The following is a 21,248-nucleotide window of genomic DNA, read 5'->3' as shown; positions in this document are numbered from 1 at the left end:
AATTTCTTTAATAAATTCCAGGTGAACTTTGCTATACCAAAGGGGTGTTGCAGTTTGCTTTCCAACAGCCCGTATCCAATTTAAAATGTGAAGGGAAAGTCCACAAGCTTCAAAAATAAGGTGCTGGAAGTAAAGAGCTGGAGAGATCAAGAGTATCCCCAGTGATGAGGTCATGGTAGAACCTGGGAATTTTTTAAGCCTCAGGCAGCCAAAGAAATCAGTTGTGCTCTGAGCTTTACAGAGGATGGGAGAAACAGGGTGTCCCCAAACTATGGGAAGATGGTGACCATGTGATGAAGACACAGCTTAACATGACAGTTTTAAATGACCAGAAAAACACATGTAACTTTTGCACAATTACAGGTTGTTGTTGACAAACGCCATTAAAGATTAAAATACACCATAAATGTATTTAAATTATCCAAATCTTCTAAAAATGCAAGTATAACAGAGTTATGAAAGGGCAGAGTTTCTACCAGGCCCTTTTTACATTATTAATTCAAAATACAGTCTGGGGAATAGAGAAGTTAGGCACTTCCAACTGCTTTTAAAAAGCACATTCAAATATGCAGCATAGAAAATAATAATCAAATGCAAATCAAGTACTAGAAGAGATGTTTTCAGAAATGGGCCAGCAATCTGAAATATTTGGCAAGTGCAACCAACCTCCATTCATAGCTAAAACATGAAGAGAACCAAACACCAACACTGGCTATTTCACAGGCAAGTATGTCTTCAAAAAAGACAAATACACCTGATGCCAGTGCCAGAGAGCCATTCCTGGGAACACATCACTCCTGGTATAACACATGGGCCTTATTCTCAAGTCAGGAAATTCTTCCCTTTTGTTTTTTCCTACTACAGCACTAGAGAGGGATACACACTCTGAAGCGAAGATGTATAAATTGATGGAAACAAAGTCAACATTACACAAACACCTTCTGATTTTCTTTTTAAACACTGTTTCCCCAATATAATATTGCTGCTTGAATTACCCTCTTACTGCAACAACACTCCAAATCATCATCACAGCCTGCCCATTCCCCTCTCTGCCCCTTAGTATCTGTTAAGAAACTAAACTAATTTTGCAAACAATTTAGCAAATAGGACTGGGGTCTGTCTGAGTATTTTAAAACACTGGTTGAGAACCATAACAAAGTGACCTTGCCTTGATTATATGAACACAAAAAAGTCTTTTGTGGCCTTGCATTCCCTTGCACAACGGATGAAACCAAACACTGCTTTGGTCCCATCCGTCCCCTACACCTTCCCCAAAGCTTCTGTCATGACAGTGTTTTGGAAAATGGGAGAAAGTCTGAAAACAGTTCTGGTCTCAATTCACTGGTTGTGGTGGTTTTCCTGAACTTCACATTAGATTTTCTTACTCTTCTCCAACTACAAGATTTCCCACCCTCAGCCTGGGGCCAGCCCTGGGTCCTCAATTGCTTGACTGTCCCACTGGTGGCCTGCAGATTACCTGAAAACACTTCTCCCAGCACAGTATCAGCCTGACAAATCCCTCTACAGGGTCTGATCATGTTCTGCCACCATAATGTGACAAAATTCCTACAGTGTGTAAGGAATCACGGGTTGTGCAGGGCTCCCCTCCCACAGTGCTCCTGAGCATCACCCCACTCTGTGCAGGAAGTCAGCAGAGACATTCAGTTTATCCTGCAAAACTGCAGGGCACTGGTCAGGAAGGACCATTTCTGTGATGTACAGGAACTCTTCTGACCACAGGAAGGCTTCCAACACACCCCTTGGTACTGGCACAGCTCAGATCCACAGCACAGCTCAGCTGGAGGCTCCTCTGAGGCTCAGGACATCTCGGATGCAAAGACTTGCAGGTGACTCCTGCTCCAACCTTCCCAGAAAATCACAGACATCTACAAGACCTGACACCAGTCCCGGGTGTATCCCCCTCAACACAGGTATCTGGATGAGGGAGTGGAGTTGAGACACGGATACAGTTTCACCAGTCCCAGAGGCATCACGTCTGCCAGCACGGACGGATTCCTCCAGTGGAATTCCTTGGATGCGTTTTGAGAGCTGCAGGTTTGCTACTTTTGCTCAGACCCTGCCTCACCTCTGACAGCAAACTGACTTCACAACCACTTGTAAATCAAAAATTCAAAGATTTGAACAAGATAATCTGAATTTTTGAGCAGAAACCACAAGCCCAATGCTCCAGGCCTCTCCTCCCGGCACACTTGCCCATCCATAAAGACACCCCGCACTTCTGGAACTGCAGGGAGAATAACCTGTCCAACCTTTGCTGCTATCACAGGCTTAGATAATAAACTGCAAAAGGACTCAAGGGGAATGAGGTACAGAACAGGGTGAAGTTGGGGAAGACCATGCAAAACACAGAAGGTATTCAGGGGCCTCTAAAAGGATTATGAAAAATATTATATTCTAAAGACAGCAGGCAGACAACAGCTGCCTTAAGTTTCAGAGTGAAGTGGATTGAAAAAACAGATCCACTGTAATTTTCAGAGACAAATCTCAGTAGTTTATCTGATCCACTATTTAAATTTCAATACACAGTCCTCTATCTGCAGTAATAATAACCTAAATTCCATTTAGTGTTCATTTGAGCAGTCAGGATAAAGTCATTTCTTATTATCTCCCCACTGTGTAAAAAACAGCTTGAAGGTAGGAAGTCAGCAAGCATTTTCACCAAAAAGTAATTATTGTAAGTGACATTTTTACTGCTGGCATGCCATAAGGCGAACTGCGCATTTGGAAGGACAAGTTGCTAAAACAAAATGACAGGGTACTCTGTGACATTCCGACAAGAACCCAAACACGATTTCACTGGCGCTTGCTTTGATGCACCACTTCTCCCGATGTCCAAAGCTCAGGCTCCGGGTTTATGCCAAACCAGGCAAATTCAAAGTTCCTTCTGGAGGAACGGGGGGAACGGCCACATCCTGAGCCTGGTGGAGCAGGAGGCACTGGAGCATCCTGGGCTCTGCTCACTCCCTTTTTGGCACGTTAATAGGGGAGATGAAAGCAGACAAACACGGACAGGAGATTTCTCTGCAACCTCTTAAAAGAGCATTTGCTACTTCAGGGCTGCGTTTACCTCCTCGTGCCGATAAGTTAATGGACAACAACAGACCTGGCAGGCTGCCTGAGATCAAAGTGTCTCACACTGGGACTGGATTAGTTTCTGTTTTCCCCGATGATGAGGCTGCCCATTCTATCCAATTTGCAGACCAAAACCCGGGGTATGCTGTCCTGAGAATCAGGGCCTGATCCCACACAGCTGATCAGCATCCTCAGGACAACTGTGGTGTTCAATGTCCTGGGCTCTGAAAACTTCAGAGAGATATTTTTTTTCCCTCCTATCTAATTTTACCTTTAGCCATGGCTGCCTTTGCAGGGTAGAATCACAGAATAGTTTGGGTTGGGATGGACCTTAAAGCTCATCTCATTCCAACCCCCTGCTATGGTCAGGGACACCTTCCACTAGACCAAGTTGCTCCAAGCCCCGTCCAACCTGGCCTTGGACACTTCCAGGGATGAAAAGAATTTAGCATTCTAAACTTAATCTTCTAAAGCACCATAATAACAACTCTCCTCATTGCAGTGAGTGCAGCACAAGTCTGAACTACGTAATAAAGCTGAGCAGCATTTGTGGGAGAGCACTACAACTCATCCCTCTTCTGACTAATTAACGAAAATACCCGTGAAAGCACTTTCTCCCAGGTAGTGCTTTTGGTGGATTTACTCTAAGTGAGTGAACCTTGCCTAGTCACAATTTGCAAATTAATGTGGCTTATAAAAATATGATCCTCCCTACAGTTATAAACTCCCCCACTCCTATGTAGGGAGTACACAAACCTCCCTGCAGTTTGCATATATAATGATGGGAAATAACGTAGGTACAGGCACTCAGAGTTGCAAGCCCTCGTTAGAGTTACAATTATAGATTCCCACTCTGACCATGGAGAATTTGTTTGTTTGTTTGTTTCATAAATGTTATAACTTTGGGGAAAATGTTATTTTGTGTCTTGGCTCAGAGGGAGATTTTATGTGGATGAAGGGAGGGATCAAAGGAGAACTCCTTTAGGAAAGGGTGCAGATGTATGTGTGTCTGCACTGAAAGGGGAGGAACCAGCTTTGGTTAACTCTGGAATTACTGGGCTAGTATAAAAATAAAGGTTCCCACTCTGCATATTAGTATAGGTTAAGTGTCAGGAGCACATAAAACTGAATAATCAGAGTAAGTATTAGAAATACCTGAAAAAACCTGCTGCTGAGTCTTGCTGAAGGATTACACAGCATTGTTGCAATTTTATGTTGCACTTTCTACAACTGTATTAGCTTTGGGCCTGTATGAAAAAAAAGTGTTTTCAGCTGCTCTGGAAAGCAGAAGGAGCTGGAGAAATCAGATGAAGTTCAGAAAAGAGCAAGTAAGATGGGAGCTGGCAACGGGCTCATGAGGAGAGATTTATAGTTTAGAAGTTCTTTGGGAAGTTGGGCAACCAATTCTCTTCAATGAACCCACAACCACAAATGCCTCAGAGTGTTAGAAATCCCACTATTGTGCCCAAAGCTACATTAAAACCTATGTTAAGGCTACACAAACTGAAACCTCTACTGAGTTAGGAGGACTGGGGAGTACTGATCGCTCCTCAGGGCAGCCTGAGCATCCAGGATGTCTGGAATCTTGTGCAGGAAAATACAACTGGAGTTAATCAACTGAAGTGGAATGTTGTGCTGAGACCTATCGAACTCTGGGACAGACACATCAAGCCCTGATACAATAACACCACCTGAGAAAACCCTCAAATAAGAATTAAGAGACATTTTTGCAATGGCCTGCAAGGAAGATGGGGCCTCTATACAGCCATGATCCTGAGCACTGTTTTACAATAAGGGGGGGAAAAAACCCTTAAGGTTTTTTTAGCTAGCTGTAGACACAGAAACATCAGAGAAATGCTCAGGTCAGGCCAACAGCCCCAAATCATTCCAGGATTCTAAGATTCTTGAGACAAAAGTGGGGTCTAGGCATTGAAGAGGCTGAATGAAAATTTTTTTGGCTTTACAGATCACCTTTAAACAATTAAAAACCCCTTTCTAAAAATAAACCATATTTTAAATTAGGTGATTAATGGCAGAATCATGGCTGCTTTAAAAGACATTGCCCTACTCTGCCAATCTTCATTTAATATTCAGAGTTTTCGTGTTTCCGTAACTTAGCCTGAAATCAATATTTAGAAATAACTGCTGGAAAATATTTTCAATAACCTTATTATTAAACCAGCTTGTGTGCAGAAGCTTTATTAAGGATTTTCTGAATGCTAAAACAAATATGTCATGGAAGCAATCAATCAAGTTGCCACAACCCCACAGTGTTATATTTTTAGTATAACCAAGATAAACGTGTGCACAATAGCTTTTGGAAAACAGAGTTAGAGCCCCTGAGAAGAGGTTCTGCTACAGTTTGGGGTGTCTTTGTTGACTTGCTGACCTTCTGATTTAATGTGTTAAACTAACTTTAACGTGGCACCAATTTTATGACTGTTTGTTATCCTCCTCTGTCCCGACCCTGAGTGTGAAGGTATTTCTACCTCCTCCTTTGAGATTTTAACCTCTTGTCTGCTCTGGAGCAGAGTGTGAAGCAGAATGCATATGTGCTCTGTGCACTGCATTTAAATATATCTCCCCCACTAAACAATGTGGACATTCATTTGCCATGGGCAATATCCATATGGGATGGATCCAAGGCTAATGACCGCCTTCCCTCCTTCCCAACAGAGAATCCCATCTACCATCCTCAGCACAGTGGGTTGTTCCTCATCTTAGAGGAAAGCAGCTGAGGAAAAGAGTGACCCTGAGCAGTTCCTGCACTAAAGGAACTCCTTTTCGGAGGAGCACGGGGGTAAAGTACTGAAACAAAATGACATTTACATTGTACGCAACAATATTATAAAAGCTATTAAGGTACATTATTTTACACATCCTCATAATCTCTCCATACTGCTTTACTTAATTTGTGATAAAATTGTTGAGAAAGGGTACTTAATGTAGGACAGTCAGTAAAAGTAATTTATCATCTTCCCGCTTCGGTGCTCACGTTATCAGCGAACTCATTTTCTGCATTCATCATGCAATCAGCCTATTATTTGCATATTAATCAGGCAGTGGACCATGAAAGAGCTGCATCCCAGCCAAATGCTGCACTATCTCAGGAGGAACACTCAGTAATTATCATACATCAGTGTTATGATGTGGTAATTGATTATAACATCTTTCTGTTGCCCCTGGGGAGTCCCACTGCTAACCCAGCTTCAGGCATTCTGTGCAGATTTTTCTCTGAAAATTAGAGAAACCATTGCTGTCCTTTTATTAATGTTTTTTACCTTTACAATAGACAGCTCTCTGAGCATTTCCAAGGTACTTTTGCCTTTTTTTTTTTTTTTTTTTTAATGAAACCTTCATTAGGGAAAACACCTGTCTCGGATCAGAAAAAGTGAAAAAAATCCAAACCATCCAAACTAAACCCCCCCGCCCAAAAAAAAACCCAGTTGGGCTCGTTTGTGTTTGTCCTCTCTCTTTCAAGGTCTGGTGGCTTTTTAGGTGCTGGTGTTGCTTACATAATGCCCTTCCCCATCAAACACAACAAAATGTTGCAACTTCAATAGACAGTAATTGCAAAGTTCGCATAAAGGCAGTTAAGCTGCTTTATTTAGGTGCCAAATGAGAGGCTAATTTTGGTCCTCTCGTAAAGGACAAATGAAACATCTGCCAGTTCAAACTTGCACTATTTTTAGGACCCAAGTTCCAGAGGGGTAAAAGAGAGAAACAAACACAAACCCCAGCCCTGGTGAATCTCACACCTCCTTCGTGTGTGAACCAGGCAGAGGAGCCGGAGGGGCAGCCCCCTCCTGGGAAGGGGGGATGGCTCTGGAGACCAGACCAGAAGGGACCATCTCATGCCAGAGAATAGAGAAGGATGTTTTGACAAGGGCATGGAGGGACAGGACAACGGGGGATTGGCTTCAAGCTGAAAGAGGGCAGGGTTAGATGGGATACTGGGAAGAAATTCTTCCCTGTGAGGGTGGGGAGGCCCTGGCACAGGTTGCCCAGAGAAGCTGTGGCTGCCCCATCCCTGGAAGTGTTCAAGGCCAGGTTGGATGGTGCTTGGAGCAACCTGGTCTAGGGGAAGGAGTCGCTTCCCCTAGCAGGGGTTGGAATGAGATGAGCTTTAAGGCCCCTTCTGACCCAAACCACTCTGTGATTCTATGGCAAGTTGCTATCAGCAACATCTTGGACAAGTATAAATACTGGACATGTACTATCAGGCCTATTTTACATTTCTTCTTATTACATTCTCTCCTGTCATTGGCTTTTTAATCACACATCTTCCTATTTCCACTTTTATTTAAATTTGATCTCAAACCCACTTTGCTTTGTTTTCAATGCAAGTTGTGTTTCTCATCAGATTTCAAATAATCACTGGATTCTTTCATTTGTTTCCCTGGATGGCTGCTGGCAAATTAAAAAGCCTCCAACACCCATCAAATTAGGTGAGACAAATCCATCAGTTTTTCTCGCACCTTAATGCAAAGGACAGCCTAGAAGGTAACTTAGAAGATATTAATTTTCTGGTAATATTCTGTTTTTTCTTCTTGGGAATGATTTGCTATCAAGCAATATATAACCCTATAATCAGAACAGGCTGTTTATTTCCCTGTTTCAGGGCTGCTCGGTGGAGAGGATTTTCATCCCCATGATAAGATGGAAATAACAACCCGCAAGTTCGGTGCTCACACACCTTTTTTTCCCCAGTATTTTGGGAGGAAAATAGCCCATTATCTGTTCTTTGAATTGAAAGCAAGGTAATTTTCATCCAGCAGAGGCTCATTTGGTAATTTGCTGAGCAGCAGTTGGGCTGTCGCCCAGGGACGGCCACGATGGCCATTTCCATCCCGCCGGTGGCCACGGGGCTGGACCTGCAGCCCCCTCCTTTCCCCACAAGCAACCAGAAGACCAACACGAGCTTCTGCCAGCTGCCAGAGTCTTCTATTCCCAACAGAAAAAATATCTGCTCCCTTCAGAAAAGAGCCTTTCTGACCCCTTCTGCAGCTGCCAGCCCACGGGGGACAGATCCCGGCCATCGCCCCGGCTCCTGACCCTCCCTGGAGCTGCCCAGCGCTCCTGCACCGCAGCACAACAGCCACAGCCTCGCTCATGTCTCTGTGCTGCTCCAGTTATTTTGGTATTTGGCTTTCTAACGTATCAGCTCATCCTTTTCCACCCAGCTCCTCTGCTGGCAGCAGGGAGGGGAGGTGATGTGGGCCCCCTCCCCAAAGGAGGCTGCTCGTCTCCAAACGCGCACGCAGAGGGAAAGGAAAATGCTGGTAATTAATGAAATGAAGTGATAAGTAATGAAATGAACAACAGTGGAGCTTACAGAGCTCCACTACTCAATGGCCATGGCTTCTTTCACTAACTGCATCCACTTCTTAGCAACTATTATGGCAACTGGTACTCTGTGAACTGCCTGAGAAGACTTGCAGAAATAAGGAAAGTTTCTTTTACCACACAACTTAGAAAATATATTAATTCATTAATTCTAACCTTATAAATGAAGACTTTGAGGGTGAGGCATCATGTGCTCAATGCTGCTGCAGAGCTGCACACAAGATCCTTACTGAGGGGGATCTTCTGCACACCAAGGGGGACTGAGCATAAAGGACCCATATTCCCAAATTAACCACCAAAATAAAACATAGCTTCAACTCGACAGATTCTCCAAAATGCCTGCTAGGAACCCATAACTGCACTTCAGAGTGAACTAAACTTGTCTTCAGGATCCAGCACAAGTCTCCTCCTCCCTGTAACATTAAGAGTGTGTTGGTGTTTTGTCATTGTAATTCAGCCACAAGGAATATCTGCCTAGAAAACAGTGTTCACTCTCTGATTAGGTATTTTGCTTTAGCACTTTTATAACAGCAAAGCTGTGACCACAGGGAGGATGGAGTCATACTCTACAATTTTAATGACTGGGTGGTTTAATGGACAGAGAAGAATGCAACTAATACAGGAAGTTCTCCATAAATACTGACCATTTGCAAAGCATCAGTAATGGAAAAGGACCAGGGCCATGCCAAGCCAGCCTGGGGAGGAGAGACCTCAGCAGGAGGAAGGAACAACCAGCACTCAGAGCCAGTGTTATGTTCAGAATGAACTTGAAACACTGGTTTCATGCTGCATTCCCAGGTCCCAGGAAGGTGCCTTGACAGCGATTCTCCCGGCTTTATTGATACCAGAAGGGCTGCCAGGGAGGTTCTCATGGTCCAAATGTCAGGGAAATGGCACAGAATATGATCACACACGTTAAAGACAGACTACAACAGCTGCCCTTATGAGGAGCCAACTGATATCCTATGGTTTGAAATCAAGACAGCCAAGGCCAACTGTTTCCGAGCCGCAATCCCAAACCACACAGGAGGAATGTGGAAACTTCACCAGGACACACCAGTGTGCTCCAGGGACAGCGTGGAGGTAACTGCTTGGCTGACATAGTTGTTCAGCTCTGAACTTTAAAAATGCATCTGCACCTCGCACAGAAGGCCAGGACCTTCTGAACCCACAGGCTCAAACCTTCGTCACCAAACACAAACCATCTACGCAAGGAATTCCTGCAGTCCAACCACTCAGCCGCTGGAGCCATGGGATGTCCCTCCTCTTCCCTTTCACAGACTGCATTAACCACAGACATTTCACGTCACACATTTTTATTAACCTGGAATGCCAGCAAAGGACCGCAAAAACATCTCTCTCATCTTTTTGATTCGACAACAAAAACCAGCTCCAATTTGGGAAGATCTGTCAGATCACTTGGGGGATCACATGGTACTAAGAATTCAGCTCTCCACGTGCTAATCCCAGCTGTGCTCTCAAGCACCACTGGACAGCTCTGCCTGCCCAGAAGAAACCAGTACAATGAAAGAAATGACCGTGAACCACGAGGAAATGGGGGTAGAAGCTTCTCCACTGCCACCACGTGGCTGGTGAGCTCTTCCCATAACTGCATCAGGATGGTATTCCTGAATATGGACTGCTAGCCCCACTTTGTTTCCCTCGGTGTAGCCAACTTAACATATTCCTCCTGGGATCAGGAAAACGGGAAGATCCTCACAGCACACAGTGAACTACCTGCCCACTCAGCAGCTTCTGTGCTGAAAAATGTTCCAGGAATATGTATAACATGAATAAAAATACAATGGATACCCAGGTTTGCCATCATTCCCCACTCTATCTGTTAACATCATAAGCACAGCAAGCCATACTCAATTTTTTTCAGATTTGCTTTCCCAAGGGATGATAAGAAGTAATCTCCCTGTTGTTACAAATGTTGTATTTCGAAAAGAAAGCTTTTATGCATATTTTAGTTGATCTAAATACAGTAGATCTTGGGTTTTTAAATCACCAGATAATATGCAATTATCTCGAGCTAGATTCTGATTTTGAAACAAGCTCTAATTAGCTCCCCATTTTATGCTGTTATAATCCTTTCTTCAACTCCCATGAGCGTTACTATTGCTAAGCAGTATGAGGTTAGGAATGATGGATGATACCCAGAAAGGAAGACAAACAAAAGGGAAATTCAAAATCCCCTGAGATCACCCGCAGCTGTATCGGCAAATGAAGATTTCCACATTAGGTCATAAGACGACCCTTACAGAAACACATACCAAAAAGGCACGTCTTTTTTCCCACTGAGTATTTGCAAGTCTTTAATGTAGTATTGTAGAGAGTGTATGTCCTTCACAGAGGATAAAGACAAAAGTGAATAAAAATTCAGCTTTCCTGGGAGTGGCCACGAAATCAAGAGCACCAAAAAGGAAACTCTGTCTTAAATCTCGTATAGACATGCAGAACAAGGCCCCAAAATAAAACAAACTAATAAAAGCTATACACAGTACAAGTATTTAGAGAAATATCCAAGCCTTCTCCTGGCACATGGCGACTGTCCAAACCCACCCCAGCTCCCATCATCAGTAATGCAACTAAATAAGGGCCAAATTCATCATGAAAAAATGCTGATGCAGTTGGGTGACACTAATTCAACTTTTTTTTCCATGTGATTTGGTCTGTGCTTTTGACACATAAATCATTAAAAAGGCAGATTTACCCAAGGGCATTAGAGCATTTAGGTGGAAAGAAATACACAGAAAAAAAAATGTTAGAAAAGGCACAGCAATACTATTTTTGACCACCTAGGGTACAAACACCATTTTTGTGTAAAACATGTTCCCTGAAACTTGCACAAAATCACCAAAGCATTGAAGGAAGGTCACAGGCAGAAAATGCAGGTGTACACCTGGTTGTCATTTTGGTATAGACTGTTTTTCATAAAATTCATAAATATAGCTTCCAAAGAAGAAAACCAAGCCTGGCTTCTCTTTGCTATCTCTCTCTCTCTCTATACATATAATTACATAAAATACATATATTTTATCCATTCATTCCCACATATGAGAGACTGATGGGTCCATCTGTCCACATGTGAAAATGGAAAATTACTGGACTAAAGACAAGATTTTCATGGATTAGGTGTAAATCAAAACCTTATGATCTAGAAGTGTAACTAACTGGGCCAGAAATCCAGAAAATCTTGCTAGTTTGATACAATAGTGCCAAACAGTAATGAAAATACTCCCAGCTAATAAAAGTTTCGTTACTATGCATGTTGACACTCTGTACACTGAAGACCTTCTTGGCAAAGCACTCAGGAGCCACTGAGTGTGTGAGTTTAATTTCACTTCTTTCCCTTCATGCATTCAACAAGTTCCAAGCCAATTATATTACATGGAAAAGGCTCCAGACCTCTTCTCGTTTCAAAATTGTTCTGATTAATTTCTGTTTTAAAATTACAAGTATGCAACCTTTTCTGCCTTGATTTTCCTGGGAAATGTCTCAGAAGACCAGAAAATTGGAGCTGTCTTTCTCTTTTTTTTTTTTTTTTTTTCCCCTCTGCCCTGGAGTGGTGGATCTTTCACAAATGCATAATTATTATTACCTTTTCCAAACTGTTTGCTGCGCTTTTAATTACAGAACAGCTGCTAATAAAAGGAAATTACCAAACTGCCCGTCCTCATTCAAATATCTTGGTTTTGCTCTTTTGTTCTGCCTGGTGTCACAACCTGCCTTACTCCTTTACACAGAGAAAGGCACCAAGAAAAGAACATTTTGTACAACAATTCTATTTTTAATCCTTGGAGAGGAGGTGGAAAAGGGCACGAGCCCGTTTTCTCATTTGTAAGGGGGCTTTAGGGAACGGGGGAGGACGATCATCAATAATACGATTTTATTAGCTGATAGGAACGTGTCTCCTCACAAAATATTAGCTCAAGGGCAGGAACTGACAAACGAGACTGGGAGTGTGGGAGGGAACAAAATATCCCGGCAGCAAAACTGAACTTCCTGAAGGAAATCACTTTCAGCTCCCAGCAAACCTCCCGGGAATCCACAAGGTGGTCGGATTTTAATACTATGGGCTTGTCTTTCAATCTTTTATAATTAGAGTTAGTCATAAATATGATGATTAGCAATAACAATGCAGCATTTCCCAGCTCCTCTGATTTCAAATTCCTCTTAAAATGGCTACAATTAATTACTCATATTTTCCACGCTGTCTGAGGCGTTTCTAACTGTGACACTCCACTCTTGCACGGTATTGATGCTACAAAACAAAAAGTAGTCAATGGCATGTTTTTAACAAACCATCACAGGAAATTTCCATGTTCCCTAAATGCTTGGCAATAAGCAACAATAGCCCTATGATTGCAAATCTTTTTCTCCCATTTTGGTTTTGTTTTCAGGGCTTGTTTTTACTTGGGGCATTTTTTTTTTTTTTTTTGGTTTTGGTTTTATCTGTTTATTTTGAACTGTTCTTCTTAAGAAAAACGTGGACTGAATATCATCACGGATTTTCTTCCAGTAAAATCTTTTAGAATGCAAAATAGTTTCCCAGTAGAGAGAAAAAGCAGTTTGGTTGGGATATTAAGAGTAAAGCCAGCAAGCTGCAGAAAAAAAAGTGTTTCAGAATAGCAGAAAGGTGGAAGAGGAGCACAAATCATCCCTCTCTGTATCCTGAAATGCAGCAATTCTCCAACACAGGGCACTGGCTGTAAGTACAGAGCAGGGCATGAGCATTTTTCTAGAGTACAAAACAGCCTGAGTGGTTTGTGTCAAGTGAAGCATATAATTGGTAAAAGTCTGTGTGGGTAGAGTTTGGTATCCAACAGCAGGAACACAGCTGTTCTGGTCTGTTCCAGCCTCCCTCCCATCCTGTGGCCATCTTCTAAAACCTTCAGCCACTCACTTCTCTGACACTCAGCTTTGCTGCATCTGCTTTTTTTTTTTCTTTTTTTTTTTTGTAAATGGAAAGGGAAAGGAGAAAAAAAGAAAAAAAAAGGTCAGCTTGGAATATTTAACGAAGCTTGAAAAAGACACAACGTTGTGTCTTCCCCACCTTGGAATTAACAAAGCAGATTTTGTGCAAAGGAAAGTGGAAAAAAACCTACCAGCGAGTGAGGCAGCTGCAGTATGTGGATCACATTACAAACCAAGGGCTTGTTTTACAGCCATTGTCACATGTCACATTGATAAGCTGAACTATGGCAAAAAAACCCCCTACTGAGCCAATGATCTCCAAGATCACATAAAGTCTCTTTACCTAATATATGCAGCTAAATATGTGTACTCCCTACCTCTGCCATAGCAACAAGGAGAGAAGGAGGAATTAAAGGCGTTAATAAAAAAATTGAAGGGACTCCTGTATGATACAACACAATGTGAGAAACCTCTTGGCATCAAAGCAAACGAAATGTAACAAAAGCACAGAGAATTATTTCAGAGCAAATCATTGAAACCAGCTGATTACCTGAGCTTGCACATCCCTGCTGTAGGGAATCCTGTAATGATGTCACAGAGTGAAGGACTAGATAAGAGAGGAGAGGAAAATCAGGGAACAATAAAAGGAGATGCCAAACCACAAACTAAACAGTAAGCAGGCTCAACAAACAGCAAACTGATCTTGGCAAGGGCTCTCTGCTCAGTTAAGTCAGTGGCATATAAAGGTACGACCGAGGCCAGACTCCAGCCTGGCTTTTCTGTGCCAATGGGAATTAGGGTAAGAGACAGCCACAATAAAAGTGTAATTGCAACACAGCATTCCCCCTTTAGAGCTTAGTTCTTCTAGCTCACCTCCTGAGACAGCAATCGATATTCTCCCTGGGACAATCCAAATCCCCTATGCAGCCCTAGGAAACAGCACGCAACATTTTCCAGCTCTTTGGCCAAAATTTTTGGGAATTACGTCTCATATTCATGCCTAGATAATATCACCCTAATCAGGAACTCGATAACTGCTGCTTATCAATTATGCATAAACGAGCGCTTCGTTCATAAACATTCCCAGCACGTTCCCTTAGGGACTGGCTGGGCTGCCAGGGTGGATGCTGCCACTTCCATAAGGCCTGGACCAGCACCGGTGCAAGGCTGGCTTACTGCAAATTCCAAAAAAAAAAAAAAAGAAAAAAGAAAAAAAAAAAAGAAAAAAAAATTTCCTCCTCCTCAACTCAAACAACATAGTGGAATTTTAATTACCTTGTCCTTGTTGCTGCCCTTGTGCGGGCAGGACACACTGTCCCAGCTCACCATTCAACCAGAGCTGCATACGAATAAATGGTTCTCGGCCTTTTTGGGTCAATTTACTCCATGGCTTTGGCCTGGAGAGCATGTCACTGACACTTCCTTGGGACAGCCCCAATACCTGAAGTGAAGCAACCAAGAACGGCACGTTAACACACTGGAAGTGGAAAGGGGGTAATTTAAGTCATTTTGGGTTCCTTTCACTGCATCGCTCAAATTGGGTTCGTGTGGACAATTAGGAAAATTGCAAAAATGACATCTGTAGATACTCAGATGGAAATGCCTTTTTTTTTTTTCCTTCTGGAAGGTGGGTTTTTTCCTGCAGGATCAGGACAGCAGCAGGCTGGTGCGGGATTTGCATGCTTTTCATATTTCGTGTCAGATAGTTTCATCAGCTTTAACAGGAAAAACACCGAGTCCAGGCACACACAGGCAGATGAAACAGGCAATGATTGGCACGTATTTTGTTCTCAAACAAAAATAATTGGGACTTTTGAGACTAGGCCTATATTTGGTTGATTTTTGGGGTATGAATTATAACGATGTGTGTTTTCACCTGTAGCAGTGGCTGCTCCATGTAAGTAAATATTTAAGAACACAGCCGACTGCAGTGGAGGGGGGATTTCAGACAGGCAGAATGCAATTACTTGCCTGGAATTCAGCACAGGTAGAGGAGTTAAAAATCATACTTAATGAAAACTGCCACGGGATCTTTAATGACCCCGAGAGGTCAGGCTTTTCATTTTACATCTTAGTGCGGAGGTAACAGTGCGATGCCAGCTCCTATAATACCATTACATTGATTCAATTCTTTATAGGAAGAAGAAACAGCAAATGTCCAACACTTCTTACAGCCTGGGAGGGGTTTTCTGGTGGTCAGGGACCCTCAAAATCCCACGTGCTCAAGGCTTAGGGCCCACAGCGTGAGAACTTCAGGGAGCCTTATCAGGCCTCGTGTATCTGTAATCAAACATTGCTCAAAAGGGCCTCAGAGCACACTGAGATACCAAGCACCAGGTATAAGAAATGTGAATTCCTGACTTCAGGCTAAGAAAAGGTAGGGGATTTTCCATGTGTTTGTTTAAATACCCCTGTGCACATTTCCAAACAATAAAAAAAAAAAAAAAAAAGGAAAAATGCTCTTGTGTCTATAATCTTCACTCATAACAAATTTAAGACTCTCCAGTCATGACAATGGTATTGCTCAAGTATTCCATGAATTCATTACATTAAGCATGAAGTACTGAGCCTCAATAATGTTTGCTTCAGCTTTCAAGGTTTCTAAACTCGGGGCCCCGTTTCTAATTCCAAGTGGCTGAAGCCAACCTCTGCACAAAAACCTCTGCAATTCCCAAACACGGGGAAACTAATGCTTTCCTCTGTGAGCTCATTTTAAATACGTAACACACGAAGCAAAAACATTTTTCTGTCAGACACACGTGGCACATCCCCCTCCGTTAAACGGGGCTCGGCACACACGTAAGGAGCAGAAGGCACATTGACAACACAAGAGAGAACCACTTGTTTACCTTTTCCCCAAAGATCCTTTGGCAGATGCCATTCTTTGCTAGCTTTTCCTTGACCTGCCGCGTTAGCTCTATCGTATCCACCTCCTGGTACATATAAATCTCATACTGCTCGGGTGTCAGTGGAGGAACCGAAGGTTTGGATGGCTTGGACAAGGACACGATAGGGGATGAAGGGAGGGGGCTATTTTGTGGTGTCTCACTGCGACTCGCCCCAGTCATGCTCAATTCAGAACTCTGGGAGTACGGAGATTCCGCGTTTGGCCACTCTTTCCAATACTCGGAAGAAGACGGTCCTTGGAGCTGGCTACGATCTGGCCTAGTCTGATTGCTGACCTTTTCTTTTCCACCACTGGCTTCCTCAACTTTTACATCTTCGGGAAGAGCTGCATTTCTTCTCTCATGCTGCACAGTATTCCACCAATGGTCCTTCCAAACACCACCACGTCCCAACTCATTTTTAACATGCCTCAACATACCCTGGGCGGAATCACTTATTCCGTGAAGCTCTAAAACAGGTGCCTCCTGAGGCTCCTTTTTGAGCCCAGAGAGGTTCTGCAATGCAGAGATACTGGAATCAGTGACAGATGAATGTTTCTTCAGGGATATGGCCAAAGGAGAATAGCTGGAAACCGAAGACATTGCAGGTGTAGACACTAGTTTGGGGGACAGGATAGAAATGTCAGCTTGAGATAAAGGTGGTGTTTTTAAGGCAGGTTCAAGGGCAGCCTGCTGTGCCTCCATTTCCCGTCGGGCTTGTTGCAGAATGGATCGAATAGCATCATCAGAATTGCCACTGCTAGAGGCAGAAGGCGGCTGAGCCGGCTCAGCTATGAAAAACAACCAAAAGACTAAATGCAACACAGGAATATGCTTTATATTCAACACGTGCTACTGTAAACAGTTCCCTGACAGACAGAAAAAAAAAAAAAAAAAAAAAAAAAAGAAAGGGCTGAAATACATTTCTGGATGGGAGGGAGGAGTTTTCACTAAGCAAAGATTTGCACTTTTCAAAATAAGGTAAGATTTCCAAAGTCCTTCACTGGAAAATTTTGATAGTTGCCAAAGTGCTGGATGTTTGCACGCACAGACTCAGCTGCACAAGTCTGGGATCACTTGCACTTCCACCATTGTAAAAATTTTCAAATAAATGCCTTTGAAAATCAAGCCTTCACCTCTTCCTCCCCCACCCCCAAGTGGTCAATAACATTTTATGGTTGTATTTATAGAGTTATTTAACCTTTCACTTCTCTCTTTCTCCACAAATGAATCTAACACACACACAGAACTGAACACAGCTGCATTCACCTGGACAGACTATTAATACTCTCTCACAGTATAAATAAGGTGAGTCCTTTTAACTCCACAAACATAACACACAAATTACAACAAAGCCAGAACTTTAGGAAGAGATCATCATCATCTCATTTGACAAGCTAAATATGCTCCTGCTTCCTGTTTTCTTGTTCCATGGTCTCAGCCACTGAAATAAACAGCTCTACCAAAGCCAGGCTGACACCTGGTCATCACCCCCTGCCTTATCCAAAGCTCTGGGATGGAGCCACGGGTGCTTTCAGCAGAGACAACCCCCAAATGCAGTATTCCAGTGGGGAACCAGGATTTGGGTGGCTGTGCTGTAGCAGTTGGGGATGAGCAGAGACTGGAACGTGGGTGGGGAATTATCTCTGCAGAGCCAGGAGGTTTTTGCAATGGCATCTGCTTCTATTTTAGGCCGTCTCCACTGAGGTCCCCAGTGCTTGAAAACCAATTCCTCTGAAAGCTACTCTACAGAGAACAGGGAAAGTGAAGCACCAGGTAGGAGCAGGGAACCCTCACACTGCAAGTGGCCTGAAAGCGAAATAAGATTTGAAACATGCTGTGTATTACTCTGGTAATATTATTATGCCTCATCTGAATCCATTTCTGAATTTGCCTCCCTACATTCCTTCCTGTCACGCATTATAAAATACATGAAAAGCTAAAAAATGGGGAAAAAAAGACAGTGAGACTCTCTCTTCTGTTTTATCTGCTGGTTTCATAGGGAGTTTTGAGGCTGAATTAATATTTGAAAGGAAGTCTTGAGGTTCTCAGATGAAACATGTTACTGAATAACGTGCTTGCAGTTTCCTGCACACAACCCATATTTTTCTCTATGCAATAATTTCTTGTATAAGGTCGTATTATTTAGGTCATACATTAACTAGTCTTTTATATTCTGCCATGAGATTAACTTAGTTTTCAAAGAAAAGACTAATATCCCAAACTGTAAATCAGTATTTACTTTAAAAAACAAAACAGAAGTATTGCACAGTAATTTCCACTTCAGCCCACTAGCAGTACTAGGAACTCTTTTAAAGCTGGGAGGGCTATGGAACAGAAGAAATGTTAATTACATGACAGCATACAATGAGAAATTTTCTCAGGATAAGACAAACTACGGATTTTTTGGGAAATGATTTGCCAGTTCATTCACTGAATACATTCTGTAACCAAAAATAAAGTCATCTAACAGTCAGAACTGAGTTTGCCTATATAATAATCTGGGTACAGGATGTACAGTGGTGCTGTGTGACTGGTAATTGCTGTCTCGAGTGTGACCTTCACCCCAACCAATCCATCAGTTCCCTCTCCCAGCAGTTCTGTCCCTGGGGCCTGAGTCAGAAAGAAAAGAGAAAGCAGAAGCCATTCCCTTTCCAAGGAGCAAACTGGGAGAGGAAAGGGTTCTGTGGGTGCCCCTGCAGGTCTGGAGGGCTGCAAAGAAAGCAGAGCTCTGCACAGGGATGAAGGTGTTCAGAAATCCCACAGTGTCACTCCCTTGGGAGCAGAGCAGAGACCCCAAAACGCCGTGACACGTGTGACCTTAACTTGGGATGTCTTAGACACAGAAACAACTCCACTAAATAATAATAAAACCTCTCAAGAAAGCTCTTCACACCTACACTGACGGTTTTAAGGATATAATTAACTGACCAAAAAGCTCATGGCAATTGTTTTAATTAAGTTCTGAAATCGAAGGAGCCAGAGACAAATCGAGGCCGTACCTGTTTTCTGTACTTGCAGCTCCCTTTTGGCTTGTTCAAGGATGGATTTGATGGCTTCATCAGAGCCAGTCTCTGTGGTTCGGATTCGTGTGGTTATATTACCTGGAGAGGAAAACAGAACTAATGACACCAGGAAAACTTTGATCTGGTTGTTTTTGTAACACAAAGACACGCTGGATATACTGATACCACGGCCAGCATGACCTGAGGACAGCTTACACAGGGCCTTTACCAACATTTACAACACCAAAAATACTTAATAAAAGAAAAAACATCCTTTCTGTGCCTGTCTCTAGCTGCCCTGGAATGGTGAGAACATCAGAGGAAGAACTACCTAGTCATATATTCCTTTTCTATGGCAACATATATAGATCTATTCTCTTTCCTTTTCTTTTTTTTTTCTTTTTTTTTGGGAGGGGGAGAGGAAACAGAAGGGAAAAGAAGGGAAAGGAAGAAAGCTAAAAAACATAAGCCCAAGAATCAACTTAAAAATGGCATCAGCTGCTAGGCAAAGTAAGATGAGTATACATTCAGCACAAAACAGAATTAAAAAGTAACTAGATAAAACTAATTTTTAACTTTCTAGAGGTTAATACATGAAGGGAAAGAGTCATTTAAACGCAGACACCATTTGAAGTACTCTCCAGGTAAAGAGCTGAGTGTTTGCTTTTGCTTTGTTTTTTTTTTTTTTTTTTTTTTTTTAACCTCTAAGGGGAAGAGAAGGAGGGAAAACCATGAATGCTACTGCACTTAACTGCATTTTTCATTATGAGATTATTGTTTGTAAGTGAGCTAGATAATTTCTGACTGCAGTTAAAATACTAACAGAGTTCTGGGGTCCCTGCTTTAGTTTTTTCTTCTTCCTCATCTTACTAAAAGACAAATTCTGCAACCTAATCTGTAATGAAGAAAAACGTTCAGACTTCCTGTTCAGTGATAATATATCAATCTGATGTTCACTTATCTTGTCTTTCTCATATACAATACTGAACTAAGCATCACACTAATTTAACAGTGTAATAAAGTGGAATTTGTCAGCATAAGCCCCATGAGAAGAAAGAAGTAAATTTAGAGCAGAAGCAGTATGTGATTGTTGGTGTAACTGTGCAACTTTCTCCCTCCAAAATCACAAGAATAGCAAATAGATCTGGTGATTTTATAAAGCCACTTCTATCACTTATCTCTTTTTATCTGCAAATGCAGGGAGGATGGGAGTGGAAAAACTGTCCAAACAGGGTTACGTTAGTACAGCAGCAGCAGAATTAGAAAAAGCAGAGTGTTCATCTAACCCATGGTTTGTTTTATACTTACTGTCTGTTTTTCTATCAGATTCCAGGCCAGAATCAAACTGCACAGTTTTAAGGAAACACACAGCTAAAGCACACTCCACTTCCTAGGGATGGACTGCAAAGAAAAACACCTGCCTGTGACGTACCTTCAGACCCATTTCTTCGTTTCGGTACTTCCTGAAATAGTCTGTTCAGGTTCTGGCCTGGATTCTCTGTTGAAAAACAAGTTTGGTAAGAACAAAACAATCAGGGGATGGTTGCTCTGACATCACGGGCTGTGACATGAGGAGCTGGCAGCCTGTCCCTGAGCTCTCCTGGCCCCTCGGGGCCCTGCCTGAGCCGGAGGAACTGGCTACTTGGGAAGAAGCAAGGCTGGCTGATTTGTTAATAAAGATTACAGCTATGTTCGGAAAGGAGATTAGACAGATATAAATAAATGTCTAGAGATACCAAAAATGAAGAGGTTAAAGATGGGCAGATAATCCCCTCAAGTACAATCATCAAAAGGAAGAACAGATTATAAATCTAACAGTGTGTGCTTCCAATTAAACAAAATCTAGGAAAACCCTGCCTGTCCTTTCCAATATTTCTTGACTGTAAACAACTTACTTTTCAGTTTCTCTAAATGTAAATCTCAGTCTTAAGATGAATCACAATGAAATGCATGTTACCTCTTAAAATCGCTGCCTTAAATATGCAAAGCTGCTTTAAAC

General features: G+C 42.4%; 1 protein-coding gene across 7 annotated transcripts in view; it reads right to left on the bottom strand.

Moving 5' to 3' along the window:
- Positions 1-21,248, bottom strand: part of CUX1 (cut like homeobox 1) — a 271,634-nt gene that overhangs the window by 49,190 nt on the left and 201,196 nt on the right. For 3 of the 7 annotated variants that reach the window (XM_064677781.1, XM_064677785.1, XM_064677782.1), the window contains exons 16-20: positions 20,682-20,747; positions 19,247-19,348; positions 16,209-17,035; positions 14,635-14,800; positions 13,910-13,966 (exon numbers count right to left, since the gene is read on the bottom strand). The exons of 1 other annotated variant lie outside the window; for it this stretch is intronic. In XM_064677781.1, the coding sequence (XP_064533851.1) occupies positions 13,910-13,966; positions 14,635-14,800; positions 16,209-17,035; positions 19,247-19,348; positions 20,682-20,747 (1,218 nt within the window). The remainder of the gene's footprint in view (positions 1-13,909; positions 13,967-14,634; positions 14,801-16,208; positions 17,036-19,246; positions 19,349-20,681; positions 20,748-21,248) is intronic. 3 more of the 7 variants (XM_064677784.1, XM_064677783.1, XM_064677786.1) reach the window with 3 other exon arrangements.

The sequence above is a fragment of the Pseudopipra pipra genome, chromosome 21, assembly GCF_036250125.1.
Source record: "Pseudopipra pipra isolate bDixPip1 chromosome 21, bDixPip1.hap1, whole genome shotgun sequence".
Classification (NCBI taxonomy): domain Eukaryota; kingdom Metazoa; phylum Chordata; class Aves; order Passeriformes; family Pipridae; genus Pseudopipra; species Pseudopipra pipra.
The sequence above is the reverse complement of the archived record's forward strand: the minus strand, read 5'-3'. Positions and strand labels throughout refer to the sequence as shown.